Raw genomic sequence first — 16136 nt, 5'->3', positions numbered from 1 at the left:
ATAGTCCAAAGGCGTTAAATCTAGGTGGCCAATAGACTGGTCCCGAACGTGAAAAAAAAACTGTTCACCGAACTCTCCTCTCAATAAGTCCACTGTTACGCGTGCTGCGTGGCATGTGGCTCCGTCTTGTTGAAACCACATATGCAAGTCAAGCTCTGGCGTTTTGGGCAGTTGGTTGGATATTGCAAAGTTGGATATCATCTCACGGTAGCGCTCGCCATTCACAGTTTCGTTATGATTCTTTGAAAAAGTACGGTCCAATGATGCCACCAGCCCATAAACCGCACCGCAATGATTCTGGCTGATCTTTACTCCAAAATCCACAATTCTGCTTATTTACATACTCTTTAGCTTTGTCGCTCAATTGTAGAAGCGCGCGATGATCTTTCTTAACATAGCACGCATGCTTGTAATAAAATTCAATAATTCGTTCGTTTGTAAGAGGATTCATGGTTAAATAATGAACCAAACTGAAGATGTTTGACAGTGGAAGAAAACACGAAGCGTGCGTGAGCTGTTTAAACCAGTGTTGCCAAAAAGATAAGAGCTAAAAATCAACCTTTATTTTCTTATCCGTCCGTCTGTCTGTGGAAAGCACGCTTACATTCGAAGGAGTAAAGCAGGTTGCTTGAAATTTTGCACAAATACATCCCATCAGTGTAGGTCGGTTGGCATTGTAAATGGGTCATATCCATTCCAGTTTTGATATACCTGCTATAAAAACCGATCTTGGATATTGCTTCTTGAGTCTCAAAACGGCGCAATTCTTGTCCGATTTGGCTGAAATTTGTATAAGGTGTTTTTTTTTGTTATTACCTCAAACAGACGTGTCAGATATGGTCTGAATCGGTTCATAACTTGATATAGCTACCATATAAACCGATCTCGGATCTAGACTTCTTGAGGCTCTGGAGAACTCAATTATTATCCGATTTGGCTAAAATTTTGCACGAAGTCTTTTGTTTTGACTTTCGACAACTATACTTAGTATGGTCCAAACTGGTGCATAATCTGATATAGCTCCCATTTAAAATGATCTCCCGATTATACTTCTTGAGCTTATAGAGGGAGGAATTCTTATCCGATTTGGCTGAAATTTTGTACTCTTGTGACCTTCAACATGCCTGCCAAATATGATGTGAATCGGTCTATAATCGGATATAGCTCCCATATAAACCGATCTCCCGATATTATTTCTTATGCCCCTATGGGCCGTAATTCTTATCGGATTTAGCTGAAATTTTGCACAATGACATTTACTATGGGGTCCAACATGAAAACTAAGTATGGTCCGGTGCACAGCCTGATATGGCTACAATAGCATGGCATTATCCTTTATTTGCCATGGTGGAGGGTATATAAGATTCGACCCGGTCGAACTTAGCACGTTTTGCATGCAGTTTTTGAATGCAGTTCTATCTCTCTCGTCACTTCCCTTGAAATGTTAAATGATAAAATCTATCAAGTAATCCCCCCCCCCCCTTTACTAGGCTATCTGTTTATAATTTTTGTTTACAACCTAGGGGCTTTTCAATGTTCAACATCAAACGGAGAATATTCATCTTTGATGTTGATAACACCCTTTCATTCCCTGCTGTCCTCCCTCCGTCGCTTGCCACACCAATACACATTTAATGAATGTGTGAAATCTATTAAAACGCCAAAACCTTTAGCACCTTTAATTAGAGGCAGTTGCAACAAAAACATCACTCTTTCGATGGAAGTTTCAAACACAAGAAAAGGAAGTCTATTTTTCGAAATTGTTTGTGAACAGGCCGAACATCAGATGGGCTATACATAGAATGAAATGTAAACATTTGCATTAAACAAATATTTATAGAGTGGCGGTTTTTTGTCTCCTTTCCTTCCCGCCAAGGTGCCACATCAAAGGCGGTGGCTTGTCATTAATTTTTGCTTCATGCTCTTTCAGTTTTATCATCATTGGAGGCTCAGTTTTCGTTTTCATCTACGCTCTTCACTATATTCATAGTGAAGAACAAATTGACGGGCGCAATGGGTTTTTGGTTTTGTTTGAACAATAAAACCCCCCAAAAGATAAAACAAGGTGGGTTATCAGTGAAAGGGCTGTAGGAGGGGTGGGAGAGTGTTGTGTACATTATAAAACGATTATAACCACATCTGTGAGGGCTGTGTGTACTCGTAACAATAACAAATCAACATGAAGCGGTATGGGAACCGATGATAAGAGAAAACTCATCATTGGGTATCAAAGATAGATAGGAAAATGTTACAGTTTTGTTATGAAAATCCATCATGGTGTCGATCAGATATTGAACTTGAGTGACTAGTCACATGAAATGAAGTCTTAAGAATGATTAAATATTTGTTTGGCAGTTGATGAAGGATTAAATCACTCTCTCATGGGCCTTGGAGTATAAATAAAAAATTTTATTTATTTTTATACCCTAGGATGGAAGTATACTAATTTTGTCATTCTGTTTGCAACACCTCGAAATATGGGTCTAAGACCACATAAAGTATCTATATATATTCTTGTCATGACATTTTAAGTCGAACTATCCATGTTCGTCCCTCTGTCCATCCGTCCGAAAACACGCTAACTTCGAATGAGTAAAGCAATGCGCTTGAAATTCTGCACTAATACTTTTTATTAGTGTAGGTCGGTTGGGATTGTAAATGGGTCAAATTGGTCAATGTTTTGATATATCTGCCATATAAACCGATCTTGGGACTCAACCTCTTAAGCCTCTAGAGGGCGCAATTAACGTCTGATTTTACTGAAATTTTGCACGTGGTGCTAAGTATGGTCAAAATCGGTTCACAACACGACATAGCTGCCATATAAACCGATCTTGGGTTTTAAATTCTTGAGCTTCTAGAGAGCGCAATTATCGTCCGATTTGGCTGAAATTTGCACGTGGTGTTTTTGTATCACTTCCAACAACTGAGCGAAGTATCGAAATCGGTTTACAACCTGGCATAGCTGCCATATAAACCGATCTAGGATCTTGACTTCTTGAACCGCTAGAGAGGGCAATTCTTATCCGATTTGGCTGAAAATGTGCGCGAGGTGGTTTGGTATCACTTCCACCAACTATGTGAAGTATGTTCGAAATCGGTTTACAACCTGGCATAGCTGCCATATGAACCAATCTTGGATCTTGATTTCTTAAGCCGCTAGAGAAGGCAATTCTTATCCGACTTGACAGAAATTTTGTTCCACGGCTTCTCCAGTGCCCTTCAAAATACGTGTCCAATACGGTCTGAATCGATCTATAGCTTGATACGGCTCCCATATAAACCGATCTCCCGATTTTGCTTCTTGAGCCCCTACAAGGCGGAATTCTTTACCGAATGGACTAAAATATTACATAATGACTTCCATAGTGTTCAGCATTCAGTCCGAATTGGACTACAATTTGATATAGCTCCAATAGCATAACAGTTTGTATTCGTTATTCTTTCTTTGCCTAAGAAGAGATACCGCGCAAATAACTTGACAAATGCGACCCATGGTGGTTTATAAGATTCGGCCCGGCCGAACTTGGCACGCTTTAACTTGTTTATACTCGTCGATGGTAGAACTAAGGCATTGGTATGAAAAGTATTGCCCAGAAAAACCACCGCTGAACAAAGCAATCTGGTACACTTGGTTGTAGGGAGTCATAGTTTAGTGGTAGTTCGGAATCAGGCTCAATTTATCATATGTAGGGCCAACTCATAATATTATATTGTGAAGTAGTTTAAGCCAACTTGTGTCATTTAAAAAACCTCAAAAAAAAAAAAAACGTTTGTAATAAGACAAGTGTTTCTATTAAACCATAAATTATGAAATTACCCTCAAACAGCCGACAAAGTTTTACGAGTCTTCAAAACAAGCCAGCATTTTATTATGTTTAGAGATAAAACACGCACACTTCAGCAAGCAGCCACATCACCCAGCACCGGCCCAAGAGATGCGCAAACAATTGAAACCCTTTGTCTTCTTTGGCATGTCAACGTCGACTTAATCACTGCGTTGTTCATGCCGTAAACTCACATACGATGCCGTCTCTACTCATCAAATTAAGCAATTATGACATTATTTATCTGCCTACCTTGGTCTTGAGAATGTAACACATCCACATTCTATCAGCAGATAGACTTGCTTCAATTTTATTTTTTCAGTTTTTCTTTTATCACTTGAAATTGGAGGTTGTAAACCTGGCTTGGTAGTTTTCGCTTTTTTTTTATCCCTATAACGCCCAAACAAGTTTCTTGGTTAATAAAGTGAGCCGTAAACCATCTTTACCATCAACTCCATTTAAGCAGCTGTCAACACTAATGAAGAGCTTAACCGAAATAAAAATGACGACCCGATATAAATCTCCTCGTCGCAAGCTTTAATTCGTAAATTAAAATGACAAATGTTTTGTGTAGTCACTTTTATTGTTGTGTGAAATTCTTTTAGCTTCTTAAAGTGTTTTCGAGGAAGTTGAGCAATTATAGAATCGTTTTTCATAGGAATGTTAGAGAAAAAGTCGTTAGCTGCAAAACGCTGTGTAAATTTTAATAAACCGAGGTGTTGATTTCTAGGAATTAGGGGTCAATAGTAACACTGGTTTGTTTAAAATGCGTGTTGTTTAGGTTTCCGAAAATTTTTGGCTACTTTACAAAGCCACTTTTAAACACTCTTTCATCTACCATGTATTTTCTACCTGTATTTTCATGACGATTGTACAGATTATGGCTGCATTTCATATAAGATTTTCATGTGGAGCAGCGATGTTGCCATGGGTTGCTAAAGTACCGGTCACCTGGTGCAGGGTTTATGTGAGTGCACTGCGAACAAATTTCGTCCTTATTTTAAAGATTCGTGCCAATGATTAGCAAACTTCATTTAAAGATGATCAATTTTCCTACTTCATAAGGAGAAATTTCCTTTGGTGAAAAATATTATCCTTCGTATTAAGGATTTAAATGGTAGGTTAAGGCAAAAATCTCAAATGAAGCTCAAAATATCGCTGAATGGTAAGAAATTGACCTTGGCAAGACAAGACTACAGTGAACCGTAGTTGAAGATGCAAAATGGCCTTACGAATGGAAGCGTCTTTCAATGTTTAATTTTTTTTTTTTAGGTTAAAATGCTACGTTTAAAAAATTAATTTTTAAAAAACAATAATTGGACTGTCATCTATGAAGTAAGATAAGAATCGGTCAATTATCAAAATTTGAAACGTAAGGTCATGTCCGTTAGTAATCAATTGGTAATCAACTTCAAAGATAGCATCTTCATTTTAAAGTTTTTGGTTCTTCGGCTCGTTTTCATTGCTAAAATCCTAAGATCGTACAATAGTGGACCCCATGTTGACCGAATTTACCATTTAAGGTCTAAGGTTCATAAAAGCCGCATTTATTGCCCAATTTCGATGAAATTTGGAACAGCGAGTTTCTTGAGACCCTTGACATTCGCTCTGAATATGGTCCAAATCGAGCAATATCGTGATATAGCCGCCATAAAGACTGCATTTAATACTCGATTTCGCTGAAATTTGGCCGGTTTATGGTCTTTCACCGATAACTTGTGTAAAATTTTAATAAAATATTAATATTGCCCATGAACATTCCACTAAGGAACAGGGGCAAACTTCTCACATATCAATGAGTGCAGTCCGATTCAAGTTTAAGCTCAATGATAAGGGGCCTCCTTTTTATAGCCGAGTCCGAACGGCGTGCCGCAGTGCGACACCTCTTTGGAGAGAAGTTTTACATGGCGTAGTACCTCACAAATGTTGCCAGCATTAGGAGGGGAAAGCCAACGCTGAGAATTTTTTCTGATCTTGACTTCTTGAGTCACTAGAGGGCGCAATTCTCACCCGATTTTCCACGAGGTGTTTTGTTATGATTTTCAATCTGTGCTTTGTGTGGTTTACATTGGCCCATAGCCTGATATAGCTGTCATATAAACCGATCTGGGGTCTTGACTTTTTGAGCCTCTAGAGGGCTCAATTCCTAATCGATTTGGCGGAAATTTCGCATGAAATGTTTTGTTATGGTTCATTACCTGATATAGCTGCTATATAAACCAATCTGGGATCTTAACTTTTTGAGCCTCTAGATGGCGCAATTCCTATCCGATTTGGAAGAAATTTTGCATGAAGTATTTTATTATGACTTCCAACAGTTTTGCCAAATATGGTCTTTATTGGTCCATAATATGGTCTTTATTGGTCCCGATCTAGGATCTTGCCTTCTTGAGCCTCTAGAGGTCGCAATTATTATCCGATTTAGCTGACATTTTTTACAACGACGTCTCTCATGACCTTCAACGTGTCAATTACGGTCTGAATCGGTTGTTATATAAAGTAATCGCGAAAAATATTGATTTTCGCCTCGAATAGCGAACATAGTACCAGCCTTTACGCACAATAGACTTACCTGTTATCTTTTAACCCTTAACTTCTGTATGCAATTATCTCTCGGTGCAAAACTCCACCGTTGCTTCGAAGGTTACCAAGGCTTTACAAAATACTTGAAACTTGTAAAAGCAAAATAATCTTAAACATTTTTTTATGGTGTCCTTCATCACCTCATCATTGACACACGTCGAGTACAGAGACTTCAACATAATCACACCTCAGAGCTGAAGCGTTGTCATCATTTTAACAAATCCTTACGTTAAGGCAGCAAAATAAGCCGAAACGCCGCATCTGCATCTGCATCCACCATTGCTGTGGTAGGAATAAAGCAATTGCATCATGTAGCAATGGCATTACGGCTAACATCGTGGCAATTGAGATGGTTATTCAGCCATAAAATGGATGGAGAATCGTTTTCTACGATTCCTTTTTTTTTGTTTTTGCTTTCGACGATAATGGTGATGGCGATTTCTAGCACTTTTATACATATTTTTTTTTTTTTTTGTTTCTATCCAAAGATGCAGGTGATGCAATAGAGAGTTAAGGAAATAAAACAGCATTGCAACACGCATATGCAACATGCCATAATCACAAAGATAATAATGATGATGCTGATAAACAATACAATAATGATGTAAAGATGTACCTGACTCAAGAGGATGACAATAAGCATGGCGATTGTTTTGCTGGCATAAGCTTTCTGCAATTGGAATCCAACCAGCCAAGTAGCCAGTCAACCAATCCTCCTGCCAGATCTTCATCTTTTGAAAAACAATTGACATTCACTGTAGCATTTTGAGACGTAAGCCGCGCTCCTTACATGTCCTTACCCATCTATCTGTATTTCCTTTTGAATGTCTTGGAGGCAGGCATCCCTTCTGAATGGGCCCACAACCTCACAAAACTTATACCAGTCGCAACGTTAAGCTTGGCTAGTTGCCTTCTCTGGATGTTGGCTTTGAGCTTGACTGGCAGTTGTCGCAACTGGTATATGGAAGAAGAAGAACCCTTTCTTTGCTAAGACCGCATTTTTTCAACGGTGTCGTTTTTGTTCCATTACAATTCCATTTGCTTCTCTTTCCGGTTTGTATCCTCAACGCCAGTCTCAGCTTCTTTCTATAATTTTTGCTGTTATGCCATGAAAGATGCAAGACAACCTGGCCACCGCAGCCTTCCGATGTTGTCACACAAAATTGGCCACGAAATCGTAAAAACTTGTTTTCTCCTTTTTTTTCCTAAGAGGATAATGGCAGGCAGCCGGCCTGCCAGCCTGCCAGCCTGCCAGCCTGCCTTGGTAATTTCGTTGTCGTGTCGTTTTTATTCATACCACTCTCCATTGTGCCATGAAATATTTAACGTATTATTGATCTGTTCAAATGTAGATTTATTTTTTTTTATTCTTTGGTTGTTCCCCTTCATGCCGCCTTTACTCACGCCTTGCTGTGTCCTCCTATGTGTTGTGCTTTTGCATTTTTCAATTTTCTTTTTGCTGATTCTGCACTCAATCAATTTATAGCTTTTGTTTTCACATACGAGATTTTATTTTACATTTTAAACCGATTTCTTGATTTTATCTATATAAGGCTTTTCCAACATAGACGTAGCCAAGGGGGAAATTAGAGCAATGCATTTACAGATAGTTTAGTATTCAAAATCCTTTGAGTTTAGGCACACATAATCACCTTGGCCCTAAAGCATATGACTGAAACATTTTCGCACAATTCTGGGCTTAACAAATCAAACTGAAGAAGCGGGGAATACACAAATAGAAACAAGTAAAAAGGCGTTAAGTTTGGCCGGCCGAACTTTGGATACCCACCACCTCGGGTATATATGTAAACCACCTTTCATCAAAATCCGGTGAAGATTGCATACCTTATGTCCCATAGCACTTATATCGAAATATGATACGATTTGGACCAAATACTAATAACTACAAGTCATTGTTCAATTGTGTATAACAAAATATTGGTCTTTTTAGTAGCTATATCTAAAAATAAACCGATCTGAACCATATACGACACAGATGTCGAAAAGCCTAAAAAAAAAAAATTGCGGCGACATCGGACAATAAATGCGCTTTTTATGGGCTCAAAAACTAAAACCGAGAAATCGGTCTATATGGCAGCTATATCCAAATCTGAACCGATCTGAGACAAATTGAAGTAGTATGTCAAAGGGGTTAACCTTACTCACTGCCCCAAATTACAACGACCTCGGACAATAAATGCGCCTTTTATGGGCCTAAGACCCTAAATCGGATGATCGGTCCACCCATCCTTCGGTGGTGGGTGTTAAAAGGAGATACATCATCAAAACTTGTCGATTTTAAATGTTAATCCACATTTTACGATTGGTAAGCTATCTAGGGTCACCAGTGCTGGAGCCGATAATTACATTCCTTCCAAAGGAATTAAGCTGTTGCTACTATATCTGGGTCTGTAACGGATTCCCATATTGACCAAGTCAAAATCAACTCGCTTTGACCCTCCTTAACCACAATGTTTGTTACGCCCGTTACTTTCCATTGCCTCAATTACGAAAATCAATCCCTTCACAAGAAGAAGAAAAAGAACCCTCTGTAATTTCAACAGGTGCAATTTATAGCCTAATATATGCTTTTAGCAGCCAAATGAAACCTGAGATAAATGATCAGCGATTAAAGATAAAGTTATCTGGAACAGATGGGAAATACTATGCATATGTTTTAAGGAAGCTACTGAAAGGAAAATTACAATTTAATAAGCACTTTGTATTTATGTTTGGTTCTTTCAAACTCAAAACACAGAAATGATTCTGGTTTTTATAAAAAAACATTTAAAAATAACAAGAAAATAAACAAGTAAAAAGGCGTTAAGTTCGGCCGGGCCGAACTTTGGATACCCACCACCTCGGATATATATATGAACCACCCTTCCTCAAAATCCGGTGCAAAATTCATACCTTATGCCCCATAGCAGCTATGTTCCGATTTGGACCAGATACTAATAAGTAAAAGTTATTGTTCAATTGTATATAACAAAATATTGGTCTTTTTAGTAGTTATATCTAAAAATAAACCGATTTGAACTATATACCACACGGATGTCGAAAAACATAACATAAGTCAGTGTGTCAAATTTCAATGCAAACGGATTAAAAATGCGCCTTTATGGGGCCAAGACTTTAAACCGAGAAATCGGTTTATATGGCAGCTATATGCAAATCTTGATCGATCTAGACCAACTTGCAGAAATATGTGGAGGGGCTTAACTTAACTCTTTGTCCCAAATTTCGCCAACATCGGACAATAAATGCGCTTTTTATGGCCCCAAAACCTAAAACCGAGAGATCGGTCTATATGGCAGCTAAATCCAAATCTGAACCGATCTGAGCCGTATTGACGGAGGACGTCGAAGGGCCTAAGGCAACTCACTGTCCCAAATTTCAGCAAAATTGGATAATAAATGTGGCTTTAATGGACCTAAGACACTAAATAGCTATATCCAAATCTGGACCGATCTGGGCCAAATTGACGGAGGATTTTGAAGGGCCTAACACAACTCACTGTCCCAAATTTCAGCAAAATCGGATAATAAATGTGGCTTTAATGGGCCTAAGACACTAAATAGCTATATCCAAATCTGGACCGATCTGGGCCAAATTGACGGAGGATGTTGAAGGGCCTAACGCAACCCACTGTCCCAAATTTCAGCAAAATCGGATAATAAATGTGGCCTTTATTGGCCTAAGACCCTAAATCGGCGGATCGGTCTATATGGGGGCTATATCAAGATATAGTCCGATGTAGCCCATCTTCGAACTTAACCTGCTTATGGATAAAAAAAGAACCTGTGCAAAATTTCAGCTCAATATCTCTATTTTTGAAGACTATAGCGTGATTTCAACAGACAGACGGACGGACGGACATGTCTAGATCGTCTTAGATTTTTACGCTGATCAAGAATATATATACTTTATAGGGTCGGAAATGGATATTTCGATGTGTTGCAAACGGAATGACAAAATGAATATACCCCCATCCGTCGGTGGTGGGTATAAAAAGAACTGACAAAACTTAAACGGAAACAAGTAAAAGCGTGCTAACTTCGGCCGGGCCGAATCTTGGGAACCCAACACCATGGATTCTGCTAAAAATTTATACGAAATAAAGTTATTTGAAGGGCATAATCTTATTCTACATACCAAACTTCTGTCAAACCAGCAAAAGTTAAAGCTTTTAGGAACCGAACAAAGTTGATCGAGAGACCGGTTTACATGGGAGCTATATCGGGTTGTAGATTGATTTGAACCGTATTTGGCACAGTTGTTGCAAGTCGTAATAGAACACCGCATGCAAAATTACAGCTAAATGGGGAGATCAGTTTATATATCAGGTTTTACACCGATTCAGATCGTACTTGGCACAGGTGCTGGAGGTCATACCGGAATACTACATGCAAAATTTCAGCTGAATCGGATGGATTACGGCTTCCAGGGGCTCAAGAATTCAAATCGGGAGGTAGGTTTATAAGAGAGTTATATCTAAATCTGAGCCGATATGACCCATTTGCAAGCCCGACCTGCATCAATATTAAGAATCTGTGCAAAAGTGGCTAGCTTTACGCGTTCGATCCCAATAGTGATTTCGAAGGCCTTAAAAGTGAAAATCTGGACATGCATATATATGGGAGCTATATCCAAATCTGAACAGATTTGGGGCATATATATCGGAGCTTTATCCAAATCTCAACTAATTTTTTTCAATTTCAATAGGCTTCATCACTAAGCCCAAGAAATTGCTTGTGTAACATTTGAATGAAAATTGCGACCTGTACTTTGTACACAAATCAACATGGACAGACGCACAGACAGACAGACGGACGTAGCTAATTCGAATCAGAAAGTTATTCTTAGTCGATCGGTGCACTTATCAATGGGTCTATCTCTCTTCCTTCTGGGTGTAACAAACAAATTCAGTAAGTTATAATACCCTGTAAAAACCACAATCTATGTGTTGTGTCACACCACAATCTGTGTTGTGACTTAGCGTTACAGCCAAGTATGAGGTCGTGTGTCACGGTTTTGCACCATCTAACCAAACCTCGGACCACATCTCTGTGAGGGTGGCCTTCTTGGTTTGCTTGATTTTTTGATGGAGTGGTCAATACCCTTAAATCATCCAACGCATCGACAAAAATCAGAGTAGTGTTTGATCTCTCTGGTGGCAACACAACTTCTAACATCATCTTCAGCCGAGAATGAAGAGATACATTTCAAATTGCATGGAAACTTGTTACCTCGAAACCGCTGTGTCTGGACGAGGCTACGTCACTACCATCTCATGGTGGTGGACATAACTAGCTTGATCGGAATGAGAAAACACAATCAGGTGCGTAACTGAAACTCTTCCATCATATACGTGAATGCAAATTGCAAATTTGCCCATGAGCATGACACCTCTTTGTCGAGAAGTTTTGTACATGGCATAGTACCTCACAATGTCGCCATCATTGGGGGGGAGTAACTACCGCTGAAAACCCTGGCAACGCCATAGGTGAACATGGTAACGTCTGCGGCTCTACGGCCTCCATCATATACGATTTTTTTTTAAAGACCAGGAAATTGGGGTTTTAATTTATTTTCCTTATTAAAAGGATTCAAATTGTCATCATTTCAATAAAATCTTTCTTTTTCTCATGAATACTACAAATATTTAATTTTTTTTCTCTTTTCCATTGCAGGTGATATTCTATCAGGAGTCTGTTTTGTTGGTCAGTTGGATACCCACTCGCTGGGAGTGTTCCTCATACTACCCCTATGCATTTATCTATCAATTGGCGCTCTTTTCCTATTGGCTGGCTTTATATCACTTTTCCGCATACGCACCGTCATGAAAACCGATGGCAAACGCACCGATAAACTTGAAAGGCTCATGATGCGCATAGGTTTCTTCTCAGGCCTATTCATATTGCCCGCCCTGGGCTATTTGGCATGTCTTTTCTATGAATACTATTATTTCGATGAATGGATGATTCAATGGCATCGTGATATATGCCAAACATTTTCGATACCCTGCCCTCTGCCTAGGCCAGATGGCACCAAGTCAAGGCCCATTTTTCAAATTTATATGGTAAAATATTTGTGTTCTATGCTGGTGGGAGTTACCTCCAGTGTGTGGCTGTATTCCAGTAAAACGGTGGTGAGTTGGCGCACGTTTGTGGAGAAACTGCAGGGCAAGGAAACAAGGACCCGAGGTCAAGCTTATGTGTAAACGAAAAAACAAAAACTGTATTTGATAAGTTTAATTCATATTAAGCTATGCCAAACATACTTACATACATGTATGGCATGAAAGTAATTCAAAGATATTTTTGTTTGTTGACATTGTAAAATAGTAAAAACTAAAAACTAAGAAACACACAGACACATGAACAAAAATGACCACAAGGTAATTGAGTGCTCAAAATGTTTGTTATATTATGTTCTTTCCTCATTAATCTTAAGGAACTCGATTAGGAGCAGCAGATGTGGGCATGTAAAGCCACTGTAGACTTAAGACATTGAAAAGACGAAGATGAAGCGGGGATAAACTTCAATACCGCTATTCACAAAACTTAATGTAGATTTGAAATAGTTTTATGTGATAGATTTCCTTTACAGAACTGTCAAAAAAGTTCATACTTTAAGGCTTCGTTAAGTATTGTGAATAGCGCCGTATAGGTGTAAGTGGAATAAATATTGGAATAGAATTTTATAGAATTTTAAGTTATACGAGTTTTGTTAGAAATCCTAGAATTGAGTTTTGCTCTAAAAATTAAGGGATTCCGAAATATGGATTACACTGAAGATTGTTTTTAATGCCTTCCACGCCAATGTTATTTACACTATACCTGAAAAGTTTATGCTCTGCTTATTGGAGTAAAACCAATATTAATTGCCTTTCAATTGGTTATACTAATGCACACATTAAGAACTCGCACATTGGATCAAATAAGGTTTAATAGTACATTCGACTTTTGCAAAAGTGTGATTCAAAATCAGTTCTTTTGACTAGGAAATTTGATTTCTAAGGCTATTAGTAGTAAATTACTAATACGCACTAGTGGTCATACTTTTCATTTGCTTATGTTATGCATAGCAATCATACGTAACCAAGAGCAAAAATAAAATATGACATAACTACATACAACAAACAAGCATTTTTTCAATAGAAGTAGGTATGCCCTGTTATTGTGTGCAACATTTTCAGCTTCTTTTTGCATAAAACAAAATAACCCAAGTATAAAAAAAGCAAAATTTGAAGTAAATAAATAAATGAAACAAAATAACTAGTTTTGTTATTAAGATTTTCATTTAGTTACACTTTCGCATTTAATATAAGGCTAACATACTCTAAATTGGGGTGCAAATGTGTTATAATGGCAAAAAATCACACTCCAAACTCCAGTTGCGAATAAGCAATATTGCTATGAAAGTACTCATACGCATTAATGACCTTATGATTTAATAATTTATAATACTCATACGCAACCAAGGCTCATTCCCCAAAATCTTTGAGCCCATTTTACACAGTCAATTGAATTGATATGAATGTAAGAACAAAAGCATTAAATAGCAAACAACCTTATTAATCGAAATATCTATGACTTGTTAATGTGTGCACCCACTTCGGTTAATATTCATAATGAAATCAGATGAAACCAAATAATTTTATTCATTTGTTAAGAAGTAAAGTTGGCGAAATAATTGGAAACAACTAGGTTTACCATCAGCTCAATATTTTCTTTTCATAACTTTTTCTAGAGATATACGTGTAAATTTTTTTATGGCAATCACCGCAAACGATTGTTAAATTGTTTACAGATAAAAAAAAACCCTTTTTGACCCAAATGAAAGCAATTTATGTATATACTGCCACTCTTTTTTTCCATCACAGTGTTACTAGTGAATTAATTTTGTTCTTTTATTCTTGATACTTTTGCCAATGAGCAACTCCTCATTTGTTTACCACCTATGGTTTCGCTCACAAATTTGTCCAATAATAATCACACCTATGAGAAAAGAAAATTTGAGTCATAATATTATTCATACTAAAATTGTGTACATATTTATCTTATTAAGTTGATTAGCGTTTCATCGTAGACTTCATCCATTGAGTCCTTTTTCATTAGAATTTAGCACTTAAGAATTTGATAATAGTTTGTGTACAAAATTGAAGTAAATAATTAATGTTAATTTGCATTTTTGTATTCATGTGTTTTAAGTTATCTATATATAATTTGTTTTATTTTTTCCTATGTTTTATTTTTAAGTTATAAAAGCTTTATATGTGCCCATTACACTCTTAAGTTAAAAATTATAGTAAGCTACTAAAAAAGGATAAGTATTAAAATTTTCGTTTAGATTTGACTGAGAGGAAATGTTAAGTTGGCAATTTAAGAAAAAAAATCATTTACAATACAAAAAAAAATCAAATTCTGTATAACTGCCAAATCCCAATTCTTATTTTTTTTTCTCGTATCAAATAAGGCAATAAAATACCGAAGCAACCTTCCCCCAAATTAAAGTTATGTGGCCCATTTAAGTTTTCCTCGTTGATATGACACCTTCTTTTTAGATCCGAAAACGAGAGCTGAAAATGCTTTTTAGGTGGTTTTTGAAATTAATTTGAAATTTTTAAACCGGGTGATAGAGCTGGCAAGATATCGATGGCACTATCGATATTAACTTTTTTGACTGAATATCGATTGATATTTTTCCGATGGAGTTCATTTCTTTTGTGCAAAATTTAACGAAAATAAGCAATCCGACACCGAATGCGTCCCTTAAGGTTAATTGCGCCTATAGAGGGCGCAATTTTCATCCGATTAGTCTAACATTTTGTACAATGCTTTCTCTCATGACTTTCAACTGACTTTATTATTCTTGGTATTATTTGGTCTATGCATTGATATTGCTTCTGTATAAATCGATCTCCTGATTTTTACTTCTCATTATCAAAATAAAATGTAAAAAGTTTCATACACAAAGTATATTTTGACAAGATTTCTCTAAAACTACGAATTTTAAAATATTTTTTCTACACGGCTGAATCGTATAAATTCTTACCTTATTCTAATAGTATAATTGGAGCTATAACAATTAAAAGGGGATTAAGTTCAGCTGGGCCGAGCTATGGATACTCACCACCTCAGATATAAACCACCTTCCGGTATGAGCCGGTCATTTATGAACCTGTGGCAGCTACATCGAAATATGATCCGATTTCGAATAAACTCGGCACAGAAGTCCTGGGATCTAATACAATACACTGTTCAAGACAGCAAAACAGAATATTGCTCTGGAGATCGTTTTAAAAAGATCGTTGGAGATGGTTATAAAAGTCAGCTATGTCCAAATGTAGCCCGATCTTGACCATACTCGGTACGAATGTCGATTGGCCTAACATAACTCATTGGGCTTAATTTTAGCGAAATCGGATAATAAATGGACATTTGATGGTCCATGTATTTGGCAGCTATATCCGAATAAAGACCGATCTGAGCCGCATTGAACACGAATGTCGTGGGGCCTGACACATCTCGCTGTTTCAAATTTCAGTGAAATCTGATATAAAAAGTGGCTCTAATGGACCTAAGACCTTAAATCGGCAGATCAGTCTATATGGGGACAATAAAAAGATATAGTCTGATATAGCCCATAAATCTGCGTAGTTTCAGCGCAGCAAGACGATTGTTTTTTCGAGATGCATCGGTAACTTTTGTGGTACGTCAT

General features: G+C 37.5%; 1 protein-coding gene across 1 annotated transcript in view; it reads left to right on the top strand.

The window, feature by feature from the left end:
- The window catches only part of LOC106089530 (frizzled), a 396830-nt gene extending 381708 nt beyond the window's left edge, over positions 1-15122 (top strand). The window contains exon 5 of the mRNA XM_059370225.1: positions 12104-15122. Within this exon, the coding sequence (XP_059226208.1) occupies positions 12104-12633 (530 nt within the window). The 3' untranslated portion in view covers positions 12634-15122. The remainder of the gene's footprint in view (positions 1-12103) is intronic.
- Positions 15123-16136: the final 1014 nt, after the last annotated feature.

Source organism: Stomoxys calcitrans, chromosome 1 (genome assembly GCF_963082655.1).
Source record: "Stomoxys calcitrans chromosome 1, idStoCalc2.1, whole genome shotgun sequence".
Classification (NCBI taxonomy): domain Eukaryota; kingdom Metazoa; phylum Arthropoda; class Insecta; order Diptera; family Muscidae; genus Stomoxys; species Stomoxys calcitrans.
The sequence above is the reverse complement of the archived record's forward strand: the minus strand, read 5'-3'. Positions and strand labels throughout refer to the sequence as shown.